The sequence below is a fragment of the Neofelis nebulosa genome, chromosome 4, assembly GCF_028018385.1.
Source record: "Neofelis nebulosa isolate mNeoNeb1 chromosome 4, mNeoNeb1.pri, whole genome shotgun sequence".
Lineage (NCBI taxonomy): Eukaryota > Metazoa > Chordata > Mammalia > Carnivora > Felidae > Neofelis > Neofelis nebulosa.
Window position 1 is genome coordinate 148689572 of NC_080785.1, and position 22735 is coordinate 148712306.

At 51.0% G+C, this 22735-nt stretch overlaps 1 protein-coding gene across 2 annotated transcripts in view; it reads left to right on the forward strand.

Moving 5' to 3' along the window:
- STIMATE (STIM activating enhancer) overlaps nt 1-22735 on the forward strand; it is a 54013-nt gene that overhangs the window by 21262 nt on the left and 10016 nt on the right. For both annotated transcript variants that reach the window (XM_058726603.1, XM_058726604.1), the window contains 3 exons: nt 14499-14547; nt 16614-16709; nt 20023-20144. In XM_058726603.1, coding sequence (XP_058582586.1) covers nt 14499-14547; nt 16614-16709; nt 20023-20144 — 267 coding nt within the window. The remainder of the gene's footprint in view (nt 1-14498; nt 14548-16613; nt 16710-20022; nt 20145-22735) is intronic.

A 22735-nucleotide genomic window follows, 5' to 3' on the forward strand; every position in this document is an offset into this window, starting at 1 on the left:
GTTCTTGCATCTAAGGCCAAATTTGGTGAGGGAGACCTTGACGGGCCGGTTCTCCCTGCCCTGTGGTCGGGGAGGAGGAAGAAAGGTTTTGGGTGGCTGTCCTTTGGGAGTCTTGCGGGCAGATTACCATGTCCAAAACCAAAGAGCTAAGCAATTTTGTCCTGTTGCAGGACTAAGGGCTTGCAAGCTAAGTTTCTGGGAGAATCTGCCAGGCAGATTCACAGACCTTATTGAATTAAAAATAAATACCTGGACAGTACTCTAAATACATCTGAAGCGACAGACTGAATCAATTCCTTTGTTCAACAAATATTGTTTAGCTACCTGTTAAGAGCCCGGCACTCTCTAGATGCTAGGAATATGGGGGTAAACAGAACCAAAGCTCCTGGTCTTGCAGAGCCTACTTTCCAGGGGGAGAAAAAAAGATAGTAAAGAGATGAGAGGGGTAATAGTGGCGAAGAAAATAGAACAGGGAAGTGAGAGTGAGGGCGGGGGGCAAGGCAAGATGTGCACACCCAGGCATGTAGTGGTTGCGAGAGGCCTCCAAGGAGGTGACCTGGGAGCCAAGACAAGAATGAAAAGGAGGAGCCACCCGCTGGTTGGCAAACTGGGAGAAGAGTGTTCCAGACAGAAGTCCAGTGTGAGCCAGGGGTGCTGAGGCAGGATGCAGCTTGGTGTGTGTGATGCGTAGAGAGGAGGCCCTGGTGGCAGGCGTTGGAGGGAAGGAGAAGATGAGGCCAGAGGCAGAGCCCTAAGTCATATGGTCCCTTGGCCAGGAGAAGGAGCTGCTATGGAAAGGCACGGGAAGGATTGGTGTTCGTTTTGTTGTTTTTAAATTTTCTATTGAGATATCGTTTACCTAAAGTAAAATGCACCCATCTTCAGTGTAAAGTTTGGCTTTTGACACATTTATGTGTCATGGAAGTTTTAAGTGGAGCAGAGGGTGACGTAATTCTGTTAACATTGAGACCTCTACCGGCAGCCGTTTGGAGGATAGATGGACAGATGGACAAACAAATGGAACGATTAATTGTGTCTTATTACATAAAGCGTAGAGTCACTCTGAGCGGGCCATTTTGTGGCCAGGAGCCATTGCAGGTGGCCTCTGAAGCTCGCTTCCTCTGCTGGCCTTGCCCCAGGAAAAGGCTAAGGGGCAGGTGTCAAGTGGGAACCGCACAGTCCAGCGCAGGCTCACGCTGGCTCCACCCTGCATGTTCTTCAGCTCTCTAGTGGCATTAGCGGTTGTTTCTGCTCAGACAAGGCCCTTGTTGATTGTATTGGGCAAATCTAGCCTGGTCTCTGCTCTCTGACTGGGCCCAGCTAACTCAGCCTTTTCTCTGCCTGGGGTAAATATCAGTCCTATGATCAAAAGGGCAATGGCACTGACCCACGGGGTGTGATTTTTGAGGGTCACTAGAAAGGTCTCTCTTCAAAGATAGCTTTTGCATCTACCTTTTTTGGTGCCTGAAGTTCCACCATTAAAACGTCTTGATTTTAGAAACAACAGGTGTTGGTGAGGATGTGGAGAAAGGGGAACCCTCATGCACTGTTGGTGGGAATGCAAACTGGTACAGCCACTGTGGAAAACAGTGTGGAGGTTCCTCACAAAGTAAAAAATAGAGCTACCCTACAACCCAGCAATTGCACTATCAGGAATTTATCCAGAGTACAAAAACACTAATTCAGAAGGATACATGCACCCCGATGTTGATAGTATTATCTACAAAGCCAAATTATGGAAACAACCCAAGAGTCCATCAATGGATGAATGGACAAAAAAGAAGCGGTGCGTGCGCGCACACACACACACACACACACACACACACACATGCATGCACACAGTGGAATATTACTCAGCTATAAAAAATGAAATCTTGCCATTTGCAACAACATGGATGGTGCTAGAGAGTATAATGCTAAGCAAAATAAGTCAGAGAAAGACAAATACCATATAATTTCACTCATGTGGAATTTAAGAAACAAGCAAAGGGAGAAGAACGAGAGAGAGACAAACCAAGAAACTATAGAGGACAAACTGATGGTCACCAGAAGGGAGGTGGATGGGGGGATGGGTTAAGTAGGTGATGGGGATTAAGGAGGGCACTAGTGATGAACACCGGGTGATGTATGGAAGTGTGGAATCACTATATTGTATGCTGAAACTAATAGTACGCTGTTAACTAATGGAATTTAAATTAAAACTTCAAAAAATCGACTCCCATTGTAAAAAACTTAAAAATGTCTTGGTTTTGAGTGTGTGAAGCCACCTTTCTGTCTGACACGGATGGTGGTAGTATTTTGATTTGCTTCCCAGTGTAACGGTGAAAGGAAGCAAGGTGCAGGGCAGGTGGGTTAGGAAGGTGGCTTGGGGACTGAGAAGGACCCGGGGCGGCAGCACTCTGTCTTGACCGACAGGCCCAAGCGAGGGGCCCTTGGTTACATAGACCAGGAAGGCTAGAGTGTGCAGGAGTGCTGAAAGGTGCTGAATTCTGGGGTGTCCATCATCCAGCCCGCATGGGCTCTGACCTGCTCCTCCTCCTGGATCACATTCTGGTGACAGGGGTCGGGTCTCGTGGTATTTCTTGAATCAGCGCCACATCGGTTCTAGTTTTTTCCTGACTCTGATGATAGAAGAAATTCTTCAGTGCCCCAACTTGATTTCCCAGCGCGTCTCCTCTCAGCAGCTGAGAGTAGTGCAAGGTAGGACAGGAACCAGCCCTGTCCAGACAGTGGTCTTCTGAACCTTCGCAGTTAGTTTTGAGCCCCTGTTTTGCCAGCCCTTAAGCATTTCTACACCTCCCCTGGGTCCTGCCCTGCGAGGCGGGAGGACAAGACTGGTGCCTGCACCCCCACCCCCCACCCCCCACCCCCGTGCTGCAGCCTGGAGCGTGCCGTGCCGCCCTGCCTGAGTCATGCCTGTCACTGTTCTTGTGTGCTCACCTCAGAGAGCCGCCGCACCTAGAGAATTCTGAGTGATCAACCTTTGGGGCTGATAGAGGCTGACAGACCAGGGAACAGAGCACAGCCTGACGGGGCTTTGTACTGCTCCCTCCTGGGACATATAGGCCAGGAGGAGCTTTGGAACCAGAACTAACATGTTGTAACAATGCGGGCTTGGTTGTATCCCATGGTTACACTTTAGATGACTTCTCTTAAGTTTCCAAACTTGTTACAGTGATTTGTAACAGAAAAGGAAGGAGAAAGACTCTGGGGATGCACAGGTTATACTCTGATGTGTGCTTTCCTGCTCTCTGCCACTGGGCTTTGTGCCTGAGGATGGACCCTTTCTCCAGCAGTAACGGCACTGCTACTCCCTGCTAAAGTGTGCACAGTACTTTCTAAGTACTCTGATATATTGTCTTACTCTTACCTGTAAGAAGTGGGTACTATAACTTCTTCCATTTTACAGAGGGGCAGATTAAGGCCCAGAGAGGTTAAACAACTTTCCCTGGCCCCGCAGTAAGTGTTGCAGCAAGATTTTGGACCAAAGGTTGCATCCCCCGCACTAAGCTATTGCCTCTTTTGACTTGAGCATTCTTCCAGTATGTTCTGCTCTGTTTGTTCTGGTTAGTAGTTAAGTGTCTGCTTCCTTCCAGGTACAGGGCCGGGTGCTGAGGTTATAAGCATGAATAAGACAAGGTCCCTACCTGCTTCCTTAATCTAATTGTCTGGTGGGAGAGACAGATCCTCAATATTGCATGGGAAATGCCAGTACAGAGGTATGTGTAGTACACATAGGAGACTCTGGGGAGCCATGCGGATGGATGCTTAGCTCCGCTGCAAAGCAGGAAAGTCTGAGAGCTGCCAGACCTAAATGTGGAAGGATGCCTAAGCGTTATCTGGGAGAAGAAATGTGAGGGCCCTCCCAAGCCAAAGTGACTGTGTGAGTGACAGCACCAAGGAAGGTGCCACGCCCTGGGGATGGCCCAGTTTGTGAGCCCAAATAGCCTGAGTTGTGTTCCCTGAGGAAGGGGAGGTGGGACACACACTGAAAGGCTTGACCAAGGGGGTGTCATGCTCAGTTCACTCTAGCTCATGTGAGGGCGGGTTTAAGGGAAGAAGACTGGGGTCAGGAGGCCTCCCTGTTGAGGTGATGGAGATGGGCCCTGGTCTCAGGAAGCCTCCTGGGCACCAAGGCAATGCCCCTTCTACCCTTGTGGCTCATTCATGTGAGAATCTTCGTTGCCTTGTATTAGGCTTCCTCGAGACAGTGGAGATATGGGCTTTGCAGTCAGAGGGCCATGCATGTAGACAGACCTTGCCTGTGCCGTTTTTGGCCTTACCCGTAAAATGAGAATGATACCTTTCAGGGTTGTCATAAAGGTTAGAAATAATGGTGTGTAAAGTACCTGTCATAAGTAGCCAGTGATGGTGGCCACAGCTGCAGATGCTTTTCTCCCCACATTGACCCTCTTAAGTAGACAGTTGAGGAAACTGAGACCCAGAAAAGTGACTTGCTTAAAATGACAACATTTTTCATAAAACAGGGACTAGATTTCAAGGCAACCCCAACTTGGCTGCCTTTAGTTCCTTGCTGTAAGAATCAGTGGGCCCTTCATTTCTCCTTGAAAAGTAATCACCCTGTGTTTAACACTCTCATAGGCTAGGACTTAGTCCTGTGGTCACCGCCAGCTGCAAGGTCATTCCCCCAGCTGGGAATGTGGTCTGTCAGCTGTGTAGCTGAGGCCTTAGGAAGGAAGGGAGGAAGGGGGTATGTAGGTTTTGGGGAGGCAACCAGCAGTCTGCCTCAGTGACTTTCTGGGACTTTGTCCTGCCCTAAAGGAACTGGTACCTCTGGGGTTTTCCTACCACTGCGGGCATTAGGAGGTTTGGAATAGGGCTTGGCTGTTTATAATCTAGGGAAAGTGCAGAAACATTTTCCTTGATTGCTGGTTCTGCTAGTGAGAGTGGATTTGCTCACCACCACCCAGAACAGTTTCTTTCCTTTCTGAGCACTGGGGTACTGGGCTTACAGAACCAGCAAAGTGTGGCTTGAGGTCTCTGGCCCAGCCAGGGCCAGTTGGAGGAAGAAGTTGGCTCAGGTGGCTTGTACTTCATCCCAGGTCCACTAGTAACTATGCGGTGATCCTGGAGGGATCACCCCTTCCCCTCCATTTTCTCCGCTCTTTACACTGGAGGTGTTGGACCCTCAAAGACCCTTCTGACTCTGACTGAGAGTCCAAACTGCCTACTTTGTGAACCAGTCCCTTGATGGCATTAATGGCAGCTGTTTTGCTGCGGACTTGCTGTTGAGTGGGGCCTGGAGCTGTTTGCCATTCGCCGTGGTGAACGGTCTGTTGCCCTCGATGGAAGCCTGTCTTGGATGGGACACTGACCTGTGGTACACCTTGAAAAAAGAGGCCATCACGTCCAGGTCAGCAGTGTGTCAGTGGACAGAAAGCTCCAAAAGTGCGAGGGATTTTTTTGGCTCCAGCCCATTGGAAGAAAGCAAGAAAAGAAAGAAGAAAGCAAGAAAGCACATCAACTTCTGGCATGAGCTCATGGTCTCTGGAGCTTCCCGTGGGGTGGGAAACCTTCTCTCACATCCCTAGACCCATGATGTCATGAAAGGACCTGTGGTTTCCTGGCCCCAGGGAAGAGCATGCGTCTGTGATTCCCTGTAGCATGTGGGGCAGAGCCATCCAAGTTGTCTTCTGTTGTGTCACATTTTGAAATAGAAGCTAATGTGGCCACAGTGTGGTCTGTGATCACCCCCCTGCTTTAAGATTATGCTTTGGGCGCAAGAGCATGAACATTCCACACATTTATATTCCGTATGTAGTTGGATTGCCTCCGTGGATTTTCACAGCAGAGGGTAGCGCTGTGCCAAGAGCACTGCCGGGTTCAGGAGTCTCTTCCTGTGCTGTATCCACAGGGCGGGGTGGCAGTCTTCCCTCCACGTGCTGGTTTGGGAAATGTCCTCAGATCAGGAGAGGTGCAACGGACTGCCACTACCCAGTAACTGAGTCTGCAAAATCCCTGTTAACCCCACCTCCATTCGACCATAAACCTTTCTTTCTCTCCACCTGGTAGCTAAGCAGCTTCTTACTGTCTCTTCCATTCCTGGCAACTCTGCTTCTCTCAGGCTGTGCCTGACATTGACCAAATGGCTCTCTTAATTGTGTGGTTTAATTTCAAAACAGTTGTGCTTTTTATGACTCAGTTTCTAGATAGGACTACATGGTAATTGTTCCCCTTCCAAACCCCGTGATTTTTTTAAAGGTTTTATTTTCAAGCAATCTCCAATACCCAACATGGGGCTCAAACTCAGAACCCCCGAGATCAAGAGTCACATGCTCCACCAACTGAGCCAGCCGGGCGCCCCCGTCAAGCCCTGTGATTTTTAACACCACCTCTTATGTCTTCCTCCTTGTGACATGAAAGAAAACACCTGTATGTGAAACTCAGCTGTCCTCTGTCATGTAGCAAGGCTATGGGAGCACCACCGGCAAGGCTCCGAAAGGGAGAGCGAAATGAGGTATGCAGAACTTCTACAGGAGTGATCACTGTGCCTTGCCCCCTCAAGGGAGGGCGTGAGCCGAGAGCACGTGTGAGAGAAGGGGCCAGGTGGGGGCCTTGCCAGCCCCACCGGAGGTGCTGGGCAGCAGCGAGCCCTGCGGGCATCTGGGCACCCACGTGACCTGGTTAGTACACACTGAAGCCATGCGGAGGAGGCAGCCTGTCCGGTGATCAGATTGGCAAGGTTTGCTCCTGCTCCCTGCCGGCGGGGATGTGGGGAAACGGGCAGTCGTGGGAATTGCCACACCCCCTGGACAGCGGTGTGACAGAATCAGCTGCATGTACGCGACCTTTGACGCGGCGAGTCCGCCACTAGACATTCACCCACACAGGCATGGCCGGTACGTGGCAAGGACGTTCACTGCGTGGTGCACGGCCACGCCATGGCAGACCACAGAGCCTCTGACAAAAGAGGCAGAGCTGCGTGTCCAGGAGGTGAAATTTCAATGAGAGCAGCAAGGTCCCACAGTGTGTAAACTATGTGGGTGTCTGTCTCTGAAAAGAGACATCTGTCCATCTTTGGTCTCATGTGGCATGTCTCTGGAAGGCTGTGCAAGATCTGGGTGACAGTGGTTGTCTCTGAGAAGGGAAACATGGCCTAGGATTTCAGACAGAAGGGAGACTTCTCACTGAGTGTGTTTGTACTCTTCAGATTTTTTTTTTAGGAGAAAAAAAATGCCTTTATTTACTAGAGGTGCCATACAAATAATCACAAACTTCTTCACTTAACACAACCTTTCTGGAAGCTCAAAGCCCAGAATCAAGCTGTTGGCAGCCACACTCCCTCCAGTGAGTCTGGGGGTGAATCCTTCCCCATCTCCTCCTCTTCAGGGGTGTGGCTGCAATGCTCCAGCCTCTGCCTTTGCCTTTACAAGGCCTTCTCATTTCCCCTTGCCTTCTACTGTCTCTCAGTGACACTGGTAATTAGATTTAGGGCCCACCTCATTTATCCAGGATGATCTTATCTCAAGTTCCGTATCCTAATCACCTGTAACGACCCTTTTTCCAAATAAGGTCACATTCACAGGTATGGGTGGGGGGTCAGGATTTGGACATCTTTTTGGAGACAACTATTCAACCCACTACAATTGTGAGCCAGATTTATAGGGGAAAGCTCACCTATATGCTGTTTACGGTAGACCCACCTTAAATATAATGTTGAAAAAAAAAAGACATTAAAAAGGATATACCATCCAAATATTAGCCAAAAGAATGTGCTCTGAAGTTTGTATATGTTCATCTCTTCCAAAAGATGTATTTTAATTTAAAAATGGGTAAGAGGGGCACCTGGGCAGCTCAGTAGTTTGCACATCTGACTCTTGGATTTCGGCCTAGGTTACAATCTAGGCACCTATCAGGCTCTCACTGAGAGTCTGCTTAAGATTCTCTCTCCCTCTCCCTCGCCGTCCCACCCTCTCTCTCCCCCTCCCTCTCCCGCCTTCCCTCTGCCCCTATCCCATGTGCAGGCACACATGCTCTCTCCCAAATTAAAAAATGTGTAAGATTAGGAAAGAAGGGAGCGGTGTTTCAGGCAAGTCAACAGTGATGTGCACTGTTATGGATGGAAAGTTGCCTGAGGGCAGGGACCCAGCTGTATTATCCAGTGATATGTCCCAGGCACAGTTGGTGCTCAGTGTAGCGGAGGGAAGCACAGGTGGGTGGGGTGGTCAGAGAGCCAGGGGCAGGGAGCCCTGTTAGGAGGCAGTCTGCTTAGCACAGGAAAGCAGTCATGAGTCCCCGACTACTTTGGTGGTAGAAATGGGGAAAAGGACACATCCAGAAGACTTGAGTTGCACAATTGGCAGGGGCGATTGACAGTTGAGTCGGAGAGGAAGGTAAGGAGTCCCCAAACAGAGGATGCATCCATTCTGTGAAGCCAGGGAGCGAGGGCTGGCCGGGGGAGGAGGCTGGAGAGCCCTCACCTTGGAAATCCTGGTTAGAAGGGGAGCCTGTGGAGAGAGGACAGACCATGGAGAGGCAGAAGAGAGACACAGAAGAGTACTCAGAGCACTGGGGAGTCAGCCCAGGGAGCATAACAGGGTTGGGGAACCCTGGGACCCTCCTAGCATTTAGGCCCCTGTAGAGAGGTCATGTTGCAGATGGCAGACCCAAGGTCACATGCTTCTCAGGGACCCAGAGACTAAGACGAGGTGGTTCAGCCCCAGGCCTGAGGAGAGTAGACACCAAGAGGAGGAATGGGAAAGCAGGGCCAGGGCAGGGACCCCTGAGTGCACATCGCTTTCCTGAGCATGTGTCTGTGCCAGCATCTTCCCCCTGTTTGTTCTCATGTAATCCTGACACCAACCTGGCAGCCCCCCCCCCCCTTTTTTTTTTTTTACACACAGTCAGTTGGCTATATAGTAGCAAAGACAGAACTCCAAGCCATATCTGTCTGGCTCTTGGCCACTACTCCTTTTCAGAGGTGACAGGACCCCATGCCTGTCTTCAGGACACGTGTGCGTAAATGCAGAGCACCTGCGGGGCGCCTGGGTGGCGCAGTCGGTTAAGCGTCCGACTTCAGCCAGGTCACGATCTCGCGGTCCGTGAGTTCGAGCCCCGCGTCAGGCTCTGGGCTGATGGCTCGGAGCCTGGAGCCTGTTTCTGATTCTGTGTCTCCCTCTCTCTCTGTCCCTCCCCCGTTCATGCTCTGTCTCTGTCCCAAAAATAAATAAAAAAAAAAAAATGCAGAGCACCTGCTTAGGGGCCCACCACAGCCTGGAGGTGGTGGTGCACAGTGTTGTCAAAGGAGTGGAATGGGGTCTGTGTGCCAGGTTTCAGGGACCACTGAGTACTGCACACCCCGACAGTCCCTCTCCTGTCCCTGCTCCACCCCCCACTCTGCTCCTTCCTTTTCTTACTGGGGGCTCTTTGAGGCTGTCAGCCTGAGATTCTGGTGTCCCGCCTTCAAGGACCTGACCTACCCTTGAGTTGTGCTGTCCTTCCCAGCCTCTTGCCTCAGGCTGTGTGGTGAGTGTTAGGGTGGATTGTGCTTTGCTTTGGTTTCTGGCCCCATCTCAGTTCTCTGCATCCTATAGAAGCACCACCAATAATTGAGCAAAACTCATCTGTCCTGTGGCTCTGCCTGAGCCACTCTCTGCTCAAGCTTTGTTGTTCATGGCTTCCCAGGGAGCAGCTTCCAGGCTCCTGCAGGGAACGGGCGTGTTTCCATGGGACTGGTGCCTGGCTCACTGTCCATGAGGGACTCAGGGGCAGCTCATTTCTTGCGCACAGAAGTCTCGTGTCTTCCAGGTTCCCACAAACCCCCCCCAACACCCCCCCCTCCCCGTCCAACCACTACCACCAAAACAAAACCAGAAATGGGCAGAACTGTGTCAGCCCCCACCATACCCGCATCCACCTTGTCGGCAAATCCTGTAGGTTCACTGCTGAAGGTACCCTGCGGCTCCCACCTCTGGTCGCGCTCTCCTCCACCACCCAGGCCGAGCACCCAGTCACCCAGGGTTATTGTAGTGGCCTAATCTGCCTCTCCGCTCCCGCCTTGGTGCCCTCAGGCCACTCTCAGCACAGCAACAGTAGACCACAGCCCCCCTGCCCTTGGCCACCCCCAGGTCACCCTGGCCACGAGGCCTGGGCTATCTGACCTCATGCCCACATTCCTGCCGCTCGCTGGCCCCAGCCCTCCACCTGAGGGCTCTTCTGCAGACACCTATGACTCACCCCTGCCTTTCTTTGGACGTTGGCTCACCTTCTAGACCTCCTGATCTGCAGTCTGCCAACCCATTTCCAGCCCACTGTCCTTTCCCGCTTTGGTGTCAAGTCGCCATCCTGCCACTCTCCACATACCCTCTCCCCTCTCCCTGCCCGGAGAATGCAAGAAGTGCAAGAATTGTGTCTATTTCGTCTGCTGCTGAATGGGGCCTGTCACACCGCAGGCCCCGCAGTACAGCATGACTGCGTGGCAGAGCAGCTTCCAGAGTTTTCCTGCCACATTAGATCTGGAGGAGTTCTTTTAATGTTTCTTCTGCCTTTAATTAAAAAATAAAAAGATTTTAGACTTTGAAATGTTCTAGGGGGGAGGGGATGGCAGATGGAGAGGAAGAAGGCAGGAGTCACACTGCTCTGTTCTGGAGAATCACGAGTGGGTTCTGAATTCTGTCTGAGGTGCTCCTACATGAGGCTGCACCCCTACCTGCGAGCATGATCAGCACGCACACACATTCTTCTCTCTTCTTGTCCCATAGGCCCCCATGACCCACACCACATCTCCCCATGTCCCGCTTTGCTGTATTAGCACAGGTGTCTGATGGGTTTATTTTTAATTCATTGAAATAAAAACAACGTGAGATTAGAAGAATGTTTTAAACCATTCAGAATGATGTAGAAAGTCTACTCCCCTGATCTATAATTCCTTTCACCAAAGGCAGCTCTTGTTAATAGCCATGTACCCTTCTAGGGAAAAAACACATGCATAACACCAACATAAATATATATCCTTTAAAAATGGATATGAACAGGAGTGCCTGGGTGGCTCAGTTGGTTAAACATCTAACGTTGGCTCAGGTCATGGTCTCGCAGTTCACGAGTTCAAGTCCCATGTCAGGCTCTGTGCTGACAGCTCAGAGCCTGGAGCCTGCTTCGGATTCTGTGTCTCCCTCTCTCTCTGCCCCTCCCCCCCCTTCTTTGTCTCTCTCAAAAATAAGTAAACATTAAGAAAATTTTTTTAATTAAAAAAAAATGGATATAAACATGGGCACGTGGCTGGCTCAGTAGAGCATGCAACTCTTGATCTCGGGTTTTGAGTTCAAGCCCCACATTGGGTGTAAGGATTACTTAAAATCTTTAGGATACCTAAGTGGCTCAGTCAGTTGAGCGTCTGACTCTTGATTTCGGCTCAGGTCATGTTCTTAGGTTTTGTGAGATCAAGCCCCACATCAGGCTCTATGCTGATGGCATAGAGCCTACTTGGGATTCTCTCTCTCTCTCTCTCTCTCTCTCTCTCTCTCTCTCAAAAATAAAAGAAAAAAAAAGCTACCCTCTTAAAATAAAAATAAAATATTTTTTAAAGGCTAAAAAAATAAAAAGGGTATGAACAGAATGGTGGTAGGCATATTTTTCTGCAATTTATTAATATAATTTGGAAATCTTTCGACATGAGTCCATGCAGATTACCTTGTTGTTTTCAGTGACAGCCTAATGTTGCATAGTACCATGACGTATATACCCAGCCACACACTGGCAAACGTTGGTGTCTTTCCGGGTACTTGTTAGGACAATATTACAGTGAAGATCCCTGTATATCTTGGCACATGTTGTGCCTGTAGAACACACATCTGGCAGTGCATTGCAGGTTAAAGGGGTCTGGGCACTTAAAATTTTGATTGATATTGCCAGATGAAATGGTTGTCCTGGTGTATGCTTTTACAGTATGTTTTCCTCTCAACTTTTTATTTCAAAATGTTGGGGCGCCTGGGTGGCTCAGTCAGTCAAGCATCTGACTTCGGCTCAGCTCATGATCTCACGGTTCGTTTGAGCCCCGCTTCAGGCTCTGTGCTGTCAGCATGGAGCCTGCTTCAGATCCTCTGTCTCCCTTTCTCTCTGCCCCTCCCCTGTTCATTCCTTCTCTTTCTCTCTCTCTCTCTCTCTCTTTCTCAAATAAACATAAAACAATTGTTTTTGAATGTTCAACCTACAGAAAAATCTAAATAGTAATTTAGTGAATACTCAAATAGCCTTCCTCTGGGTTCTCCAACTACTGTGTTGCCACACGTGTTAGTGTGCTAGGGCTGCCATAAAGTACCACAGACTGGAGGGCTTGGACACCAGAAATGTCTCTTCTCACAGGTCTGGAGGCTGGAAGTGCCAGGTCAAGATGTGGGCAGGATCAGATTCTTCCAAGTCCTTTCTCCCTGGCTCGCAGATGGCACCTCACAGGACCGCCCCTCAGTCTGTGTGGGTCCTAATCTCTGTAAAAGGACACCAGTCGTGTTGGAATAGGACCCACCCGTATTACCTCCTTTTACCTTAATTCCCTCTTTTAAGACTTTCTCTCCAACTACAGCCACATTCTGAGGTACTGGGGGTTAGGAACTCCCCCAGCGTGAATTCAGGGAGTGAGGATACAATTTTTCCCATGACACCACATTTACCTCCGTTCATATGTTATGTGTCATATTAATATAAATAATAGGTTTATTACATAATTACTGAGATTGTATTTATTACAATGTGTTATAATTACACCCTGTGTAATATGTAGTTACTTTATATGATTATATAAGGTGTAATTTTTTCCCTAAACTAACTGCCAGTGAGTTGCAGCCATCCTGGTACTTGAGCATGTGTCTCCTCAGAATGAGAAGGTGCTGCCCCTCAGGACATGTTTATTTTATACTGATGAGGACAGAGGCCCCTGAGGCAGAAGCACAAACGCCCTTGAAGTGGCCCTGGTCCTGACTGGGGGCTTTCCCTCCAGATTGTTTTCTCCTGGCCCAGTTTCCTCTGCGTCTCCATCCCCCAGCACCCAGGCCCTCAGTGAGACTTGGGTACTTGTGGGGAGGAGACCCCTGCCTTTGAGAACCTTTTGGGCCAGCAGAACCTCCTGGCCCCACCTCCAGATTCTTTGACGTTGTTGACATTTGGGGATCTGTGATGTATCAGCAGAGTGACAGACGTCCTTACAGTTCCTCCTGCTTGTTGGTCTATCAAAATGTCTCTCTGAACACCATACCTGTTTTGTTTCTGTGTACAGGTAGTCCTTGCGTTGCAGACTGCAGACTGCCTGTTTTCATTTAAAGTAGCAGGGTCGGTTGATTCGGGCACCAAGCTCTCCCTCCCTGTGTCCTCCTCCTGCATGCTCATTGGCAACTCGGAGCTCTGCTGTTGGTTTTCACCCACTGCCTTAGTAACGAGGACCCTCCATAGGCTTGCGTTGTTATGTTTCTTCCTTGGTACTTTTGTGAGGGGCGACATCACACATGCAGCACTTTCGGTGTTTGTGTCAGGGGATAGACCCGTGGAGACAGTCTACAGACCCGAGGTGAAAGTGCCAGTGTGGGCGGTCCTTTGCCTTTTGAGGTCGACCTGCTGGTGAAGGAGCGCCCCACCCCGCTGGCTGTTCTGTAGCGGGGAGCACCCCTGCCTGGTGCTAGGGCTCAGCCAGCATTTTCTCCAGCCCCAGAAACCCACCATCTACATGATTCGGAACCATGTTTCTAAAACACAATCCCAACTATGTCTTTGACTCTGCTTAGCACTCTGCCCTGGCTTTTCCTTCCCTATGAATTCATTCCAGGTTCCTTAGCCTGGCATTCAAGACCCTCCGTCATGTGGCTTCTGCTCCATTTGTCTGCCATGTTATGTCCCTGCACCTATGAGCTCATGGTGTGTGCTCTGTCCCCTCCCTGGTCCATTCGCTCAACTTTGCTAACCTTCAGGACCTGGGTTGGCTGCCTCGCACCAGTGAAGTGTCTCCTGACCAAGGCCCTCCCAGGCAGGCAGACGTGGTCATCCTTCCCTCATGCCCTCACTCTGCCTCAGACATACCTCTTCTCTAGCACTTGCCTCACTATATGGTTGCGTGCCTGCCCTCCTGCTGGACAGCTGCCTTCGCCTTTGTCTCAGTGCCTGGCTAGTGGCCCAGCCACTAGATGGGTGGATGAATGGATTTGTCATCACGTAGAGCAAATTCTGAAGTTGGAGGTAGCTGCATTCCACTTTGTGGTTTCTAGGCCCTGAGGGAACCTCATCACAAAAGAGAAGAAAACACAGTTTTCCACACATTGTGAGGAGTCTTTCTTCATAAGTGTCCAGTTCTGAAGAGTCTGTACTGGTCAGCACCCAGTGCAGGGCCTGGGGCCTCAGTGACCTTCACAGCTTATTGTGCATTGGCACATGTTAAAAGAACAAGTACCTTAACTTAGTAGTGTCAACCCCGAGTGTACTGATAACCCCACTTGTTGAATGCATTTTGCTTCGTTGTCGCTGTGGAAAGCCGCTGAATGGTGTGTGTTTTCTTCCAGTCAAGCGCTTCAGAGAGCCAAAGCATGAGAGACGGCCGTGGAGGATATGGTGAGTATTTAAATATTAACACCTTCCTAGAATGCCATGGGCTATTTGGGGTTTATTTGCAGGGAGGGCAGGGGGCAATGTGAGCGGTTCTCCAGAACATAAAGTGTTAGGATCCCTTAGTTGAATCAATCATTAGGAACTACGAGTAATATGAAAGACTTCTATTTCTCCAGATAACATTGAGCTTTGCCTTTAGTCTATCATCACACCGCTGGCCAGTTTTAGAAAATGGAGGATCAGACAGATATATCACTGTGTGCTGCAAGTCCCTTTAATTATGTCTCCCTGGTGTTAGATTGTGATAAATCCTCAGATTCTGTAGTCTGTGTGTGTGAGCAGAACATTATCTATATTTGGAGATTACTCAGATATACTATGTATATGTTTCTCTCCCCAAAACTAGTCTTTCCTAGTCCTAGGATGACCCTGTGGTAGCAGTTTTTCCTTCATAAAAGGAGCGTAAAGCTTCAGACACGGCTTCCAAAGACAAAACTCCAGAAAATAAGACGACAGCCAGCTCTTCGAAACAACATGTCCACAAGAAGCTGACTTTCTTGGGCTGTGTTAGGCTTGCAGGTGTGCTAACAAAATAGCCATTTTCCCCTCCGGAGAAGATGTCAGATAAATCACTGTGATAAAGGCCCTTTACAACATTTTAAGCATCTCCTTATTGATCTGCAGTGCATTATTTGTGAATGTTGATCATTCTTGTTTTTATTTTCCCCGGTTGGTTTCTCTTGAATCTGGGTATCTAGCTTGGGCTGGGGGACCTGGGGAGGGTCTGGAGCTGGGGCACTCTGTGGGGCACACATTGTCCTTTGGAGGGGGGACTTCTACTTTGCCATTATTTCAGGAAATGATTTTCAAGCTTCAGTCACGGGGTTGGTCTGGATAATCTCCAAAGTCCATTCAGTCCTAAGACCCCAAGGCTGATGGTCCGTGCCTGTGTGCCCCTCACCACCCCCTTCAGTGGCCTAGCCCAACCCTGGATGCCCAGCCTGGGAGACCAGGAGATTGACTGCAATCCAAAGACTACCTGTGGTTTCCAGGTGTTCGTGGCAGGGGAGAAACTAAAGACCCCTCATGGATGGGGCAACATAGTATCTCCAGAACGAACACCCTGCCATCTAGCCCAAGGGTTGACAAACTACAGCCCACAGGCCCAATCTGGCACGCTGTCCATTTTCATAAAGGGTTGCAAGAATGGCGGGCTCTACAGCTGCTCTCACACTGCAGTGGCAGGGGGGTGACCAGTTGCTGCAAACAGTGGCCTGCAAAGCCTAAAATATTTACTCTCTGGCCCTTTACAGAAAATATCTGTCCACCCCAGGCTGGCCCAGGGCATAAATGGCAGCAGCCAGAAGTCGTTAGAGTTTGAGCTGCAGTGCTGGATTTGAGCGTCTTGTTAGTCTTGCACAGCATTTAGCTCTGAGTGAGGTTGAATGGGAGCTCTTTATTTTTAAAAAAAATTTTTTTTAACGTTTATTTATTTTTGAAACAGAGAGAGACAGAGCATGAACGGGGGAGGGGCAGAGAGAGAGGGAGACACAGAACTGGAAGCAGGCTCCAGGCTCCGAGCCATCAGCCCAGAGCCTGACACGGGGCTCGAACTCACGGACCGTGAGATCGTGACCTGAGCTGAAGTTGGACGCTTAACCGACTGAGCCACTCAGGCTCCCCGAATGGGAGCTCTTTAAAACAGAGGCACCTTGGACTTCATCGCAAAGCTATGGTCGAGCATTTTGAAATAACAAAAAATGAAAAAGTAAACACACCTAATTTAAATATATGTTTAAACATGTGTTATACATCAGTGGCCTTTTAGGGATTTATACATTATTTATGATGTTATACATCAGTGGCCTTTTAGTGTTATTGAAGGGTTCAAAAGGTAGCCGAGATGCCAAGCCTGAGTTAGTGCTGATGCCGGGGGAAGAGGTGACTAGTAATGGTGAGTTTGAGATCTCCCTGCTAGCTTTCTTCCTGTTTCAGACTTCTCATTTCCCCTAAATTGGATATTACCCTCCTATTGGGGTGATAACAAGTGCTGATCCTATTTTGTGCAGGTTTTTAGACACTTCCAAACAAGCCATAGGAATGCTGTTCATCCACTTTGCAAATGTGTACCTAGCAGATCTCACTGAAGAGGACCCTTGTTCACTGTAAGTGGCTGATATTCCAGTACAAACATCACCCACCCGTCCACTGAAATTATAGGCTGGTCTTGCTTTCTGCCACCAGTCATGTTCCCTCTAGCTTGGGGAGGGAGCAACCCCCCATTGTGCTCTGTGTTCCCCCAAATGACCATATTCTATGTGCTCCCTGTGGTTGCTCAAACACAGCTGTCAGTTGACCATTAGGGCTTTGCCTGCTTACGGTTGCCCTGCGCGTTGGCTTTCTCCTCATCAGAACTCTGGCGCTTGGTGTTCTGGTACTTTCAGGCCTCCTGGCAGGGAGCAGTCCCTGGCAGGATGGCATCGTGCCCTGAAGGAGTATCTCTGCTGGAACTGGACACACAAGGGCTCCTCTGTGGTGCCACCCGCTCAGGGTCAAAGCCATTGTTGACCATCATTGACCTCTTTGACCTGAAGACCACAGGTTGTTCCGGCACATCCCTGCGGTGTGTGCCTTCCACACAATCCCCCACCCCAAGAAATCTGACTGAATCCCCAAATTGTGCCTCTCCTGGCAGATGGAGTGGAAAAGGAGGCTCACCTGCCCTATCCTGGCTCCATCTCCTACCTTCCTGGCTCAGACTTGCTCCAGCCAGTGCTGTGCTGGTGGCCCTGAACGCCACCAGCTACCTCCTGCTTCTGTGCCTTTACTCATGCTGCCCTCTGCCTGGAACACACTGCCCCCCCCCCCCCCCCGCCCCACCACCACCCCCACCCCCACCCCTGTCCTGCCCCTGCCTCTGAGAGAGCAGGGCGGATGGCTGGTGAGTCCCTTGCCAAGAGGTTTAGTGTGTATTTAAGAACATTTGGACTGGAAGATTCTTTTAAGGCTCCTTCCTTGGTGACTGTGTAGATTTAGATTTCAGAAGGAAGTTATGAAGTCTCCCGGAATCTTTCTCTAAGAATTGGACAGGTTGTGATCTGTTTGGATGTTTGGGTGTATGTAGTCACAAAGTAGAGGAGTAGAAAGGTGACCCTTCTGTAGGGGAGATGGTTAGGAAAGGGCCTTGTCCTTCCAACTCTTGAGTCCCCCAGCAGGCTTGAGTCATTGTCTGATCTTGTTAATCATCTTGATGTCGTTGACCAGGATAGACTGAGACCCAGCTGCTTGCACAGGAGCCTCTAACCTAACTCCTGGTGTAGCCTCGGCCATGTGCAGGACTCTCCCTTGCAGCACCTCCATTGCCCGTCTGCAAAAAGAAGATGATACAGCTTTAAGAGGGACATTGACAAACTGAATCATAGCCAGGATGGAGAAAGGGCTGTTGACCGATCTTGAGTGCTCAGCCTGGAGGAGAAAAGGCCCAAGATGGAGCTTGTTATGGTGAAGGCACTTGCCTGAGAGGCCAGACTGAGCCATAGTTTGCTCCCCTGTCCTGTGTGTCCTGCCAGATCCCCAGGATTCCTATGAAGGTTTCAGGAGTTGATGAGTATAAGCGCCACTGGAAGCCAACCAGTGGGGCACTTCTCAGGAAGTTAACAGTTCAGTTAGAGGAAGTTGTTGTTAAAACTTAGGAAAGGCATGAGAGCCCCAGCAGTGGGGACAAGAACAGGTGGTGCTTGGGGAGTAGATTGCATGTGCCCTGGAATCTGTTCCAGGTCCTACCATCCTTGCTCTGTCCTGTGACTTTTTACAGGTGGGCTGGGTTGGGCTGGCCCTGGGGCATCATGGGAGTCTGCAGACCGGAAAGGAAGCCGGCCCCAGCTCAGGGAAAACTCAAACAGAAGGAGACAACTGCTCCCTGTGGCTGCATGGGTCCCGTGTGCTGGGGGCTTTGCTCCTTCCTCTGGACAGCTTTGTTGGCCAGGTTGGGGGGGGGGGGGGGGGGGTAAGCTTTCGTGACTCTGAGGAGCTATGATTCAGACAACACATTTGTGTAGTATCTACTAGGTGGCAAGCACTGTTCACATGTGTTAATTCATTTGATCCTGCCCTACAATTTAGATACTTTGGTTATCCTCATTTTACAGCTTGGGGAACTGAGGCACACAGAGAGGATGTAAGTTAAGTTCTCACGGCTCAGTAGTGACAGAGTGGAATTTGAAGCTGACCAGTCTGGCTCAGGGCCCACTGCTGTCTGCCGGTCTCATCTGTGCTGGATAGAGGGTATGGAGCTTTCTGTCTTTGTTCCCAGGGCCTGGCGCACAGCAGGCATAAATATTTGGTGAGGGAATGAATGAACTGACGTGTATATATGTATCAGGTGTTCTTGTTATTTTCAGGGTGAGCCTCAGATGTGAGAACCACTTGAAACCAATTAGATGTAAGCGTCCGAGAGCAGTTTAGCTTAGGGCCAGCTGTGAACTTGGAGAAATTGCCTTGGAAGCAGTTGCTGTGCTTTGGTCTCTGGTCTGAGAGTGACCCCTTGTGATTTTAAAGAGGAAGGGCAGATGGGAGAAACCACCTTCCCCTCTGGTTTTCTTGCCACTCCAGGGCGCCCCTCCAGTATCAGTGTGCTGTGCGTATCGCCAAAGCCTGGGCCTTATCTTAGGGTGGGGGCTGTGAGTCTGCATAAAATGTCTGAAGCCTCAGAAAGTGGAAAGTGTCACAGTTGATCTGTGGCATCTGGCACTACTTTGAAGGCTTTCCGAGCCACTTGGCATCCCAGAGGGCTGTACCTGACCCAGTGATGTCCTGTCTCCTGCTTTGTGTGGAGAACTGGAGCCTGTGATCAGTAAGATCTGGGTACAGGCCCTCGAGGGAGGCCCTTTCCTTGGTGAGGGAAGAGGTGCGTATCAGACACATGGGAACAGACCTTACAAGAACACATGATCAAGGTGGGAGTGCTCTTCCGACCCTCCTCCTCTCCTTCTCCCATCATCGTGCCTTTTCCATGGGAATAAAGCTTCTACTCCTTAGAAGTACTTGTACTTGCCTCCATGGTAGGCTCTGAATCTGAAATATGGGGATGAACAGGGCCACATGGCCCTGACCTGGAACAGGAGCACTGTCTCAGGGCTTTGGGTGGACTGGACCGTCAGGATGTGAACAGTGTCATGGAACAGACTTCTTTTACTGAATTAAGTTCTGTTTCCCTGCTGACTCCCTTGCTGTTTCCAGGCACTCTGTCTTATGAGAGGTCTTTATTTGCTGGGAGTGTTTGAGGTCTTCCAAGTTTCTTTGTCCCTGATGAGTGTCAGCACACTGTCGTGGGGAGGCTTCGTTGGGGTTCCTGGGAGTGAGCCCCGCAGCCTCTTGCATGGGCCCCAGAACAGGCCAAAGTACCAGGGCATCAGGCTTGAAGTTGGCCCACCAGGGGCTCTTGCTTCCTGACAGTGCTGCTATGTCCTCTCCTCCCAGGTACCTCATCAACTTCCTCCTGGATGCCACCGTAGGCATGCTGCTCATCTACGTGGGCGTGCGTGCTGTCAGCGTCTTGGTGGAGTGGCAGCAGTGGGAGTCTCTGCGTTTTGGCGAATATGGTAACGTAGCACGGACATTGGTAACGTCGTATGGAGTGTGGGGGGCGCTTCCTAGAGGGGGCTCTGCTCCTTGTCCCATACAGCCCTCCAGGCCAGTGGATTCAAGGGTTCAGGAGCTGGTGACTGTCTCCTCTGTGTGCTTGTGGGGCCAGTTCTGGTCCCCTGCTGGTATCTGAGTGCCACATGTCTGAGGTGGGTAGGTACGCACATCACTGCCACTAGACGGCAGGAGCCAAGAGACCCTGGACACAGGGAGAGCCACAGCATTGGCCTCTTCCACCAGAGGGCACTGGAGGCCACACCTGCTGGCTGTAAGGCCACCTCACTGTGCCGAGCTTCCCACTGAGTACACACCGCCTGCCCACCTCGTTAGAGAAGGGACAGCTCTTGGTTTGGGAGGTGCTCAGTAGGGAGCTGGCCCTCTTTGTGCCGCATGTCTGTGCTTGTCCTGCCATTGGGCCATTTCACTACAGGGGCTGCAGGGGCAGGATGGAGGATTCTCCCCTCCCTGGGGCCAAGTTGCCTTTCTGTCTCCTGACAGTAGGCTGGCCCCCACCGGTTTCTGGCACATACGGCTGCCAGGGACACCAGGTGCATCCTCCCTCAAAGAGACGTGGCTTAAAACAGGTGACCTCTGGCTGCTGGCTCATCTTTGACCCACCCCCCTCTCCTCAGGCCCCAGGGACAATGGCCTGGGCAGGAAGTTCCCCTGAGGCTGTCTCCCAGCACAAACACATCGCCCTTGACTTCGACTTCGTACTCCCAGGGAAGCGGCTGGCTGTGGCCTGAGCAGGGCTGCAGAGACAGGTGCCTCCTTCAGGCCTTGCCACACCCTGGGAATTCAGGACCACCTTCATAGCTGGTCCCTACTGTCTGGGAGCAGGAGCTCCTGGTCTCAGTGGGAACAGCATCAGCAGGGCCTTGGCCACATAGGGGCACACACAGAACAGAAGGGAAGGAATTCTGGACCTCCACTCTGTTTCCTGTTCATACCTTCCACAGAGCTCCTGGGTCTGGGCCTCAGGGCCGGTCACTCCTAGATGACTGAAAACTCACAAGGCACCAACATGTAAAAGGAGCCGATTCATGGAGCTGGCTCTGAGTGCCTTGGGTATTTCTAGAAATCTTAAGTAATTGTTTGTCTCCGTTGAGGGGAGATGAACTCAGGGGAGGGCTTTTCTTAGCCCCGTTACTCGATGCCTGGTGAGTCATGGACTTAAAGATAGTGTCTGACACACAGTGTGTGCTCCTGTGGCTCAAGAGAAGGCTTCTGAGAAGCCCCGAGTCATGACTCCTCAGCTTAGAGGACACACTCGGACCACAGCGGTGCCATCCTCATTTATAGGCTCATGCCCAGAGAGGTTAAGTGACACAGCGAGCCAGTGCACAGCTGAGGTGGGGCGGGGGGCGGGGGGGGGTCTCCTCTCCCACCAACTCCAAGGACGGTGCTGCTCACTGCTTGCCACTGAGACCCGTCCCGGAAGGCGGGGCTCTGGACTGCACTGTGGTGACCAGTACTGTGGGAGGTGCACCCATGGCCCCTTGATGACTCGCGGGAGGGGAGGCCAGGCTGGCCCTGTCACAGCAGGCACTGCACCCATCCCCAGCGCGTCGGGGAGGCAGCGGCTGTCTGAGCTGCTTGCTTCCGTGCAGTCCTGTCTTCCCACCACTGCATTTAGGAACCCGAGTCTTCAAGCCGGGTGTCTCCAGATGTAGCTGCCCCTTATCCAGGACCATCCCGAGTCCTCCCTCCCTAGGCTGACGGAGGACAGCACATGTGATGTTACCTCATTCTGTTTCTGTCCATGTTACCGGTTTCTATCGCTGCTATAAAAAGTTACCGGGAAATTAGTGGCTTCAAACAACACGGATTTCTTGCCTTACAGTCGTAGTTCAGACATCCCACGTGCGCCTCCCTGGGCTAAAGTCAAGGTGTCGGCAGGACTGGTTCCTTCTGGAGTCTCTAGGGGGGCACCCGTGTCCTTGCCTTTTCCCGCTCCTAGAGGCTGCCTGCACTGCCTGGTCGTGGCCCCTTCCTCCCTCCAAGGGTCCCGCAACCGGTCCTCTCACGCGGTATCACGCTGACCTTCCAGCACCTCCTTCCAGCTTGAAGTGCCCTTGTGAGCACTCTGGGCCCACCTGGATACTGCAGGATGCTCTCCCTTTCTTAGAATCGGCTGGTTAGCGACCTCCCTCCCCTCTGCCAGGTTACCTGACACGCGCACAGGTTCCTGGGACTAGGATGTGGTCTCTCTGTGGGACCGTTATTCTGTCTCCCGCACCTGTTGACCAGCTCACTGCTTGAGGCCATGGTTCCATGTAAGCCCCAGAGCTCTCTTCTCAGCTAAGCGAAGAAGAAGGGCTTGTTTTCTAGGTGCTTCCTTTGTCCCTAGATGAGAGGGTGAACTTGCTGAGAAGCACCTGGGACTTGAGGAATCAGCCACGTGGCCCTGAGGGGTGAGACGAGATCCAGGTGACAGGTGTGCTTACAGTCAGATGACCAGGCAGCTTCTCCCCAAGCAGAAGCTCTGAAAGTGGGGTCTCTGCCCCAGGGGCACCAGTGGTTTGTGGGTTTTGCTGCCTGCCCCTGT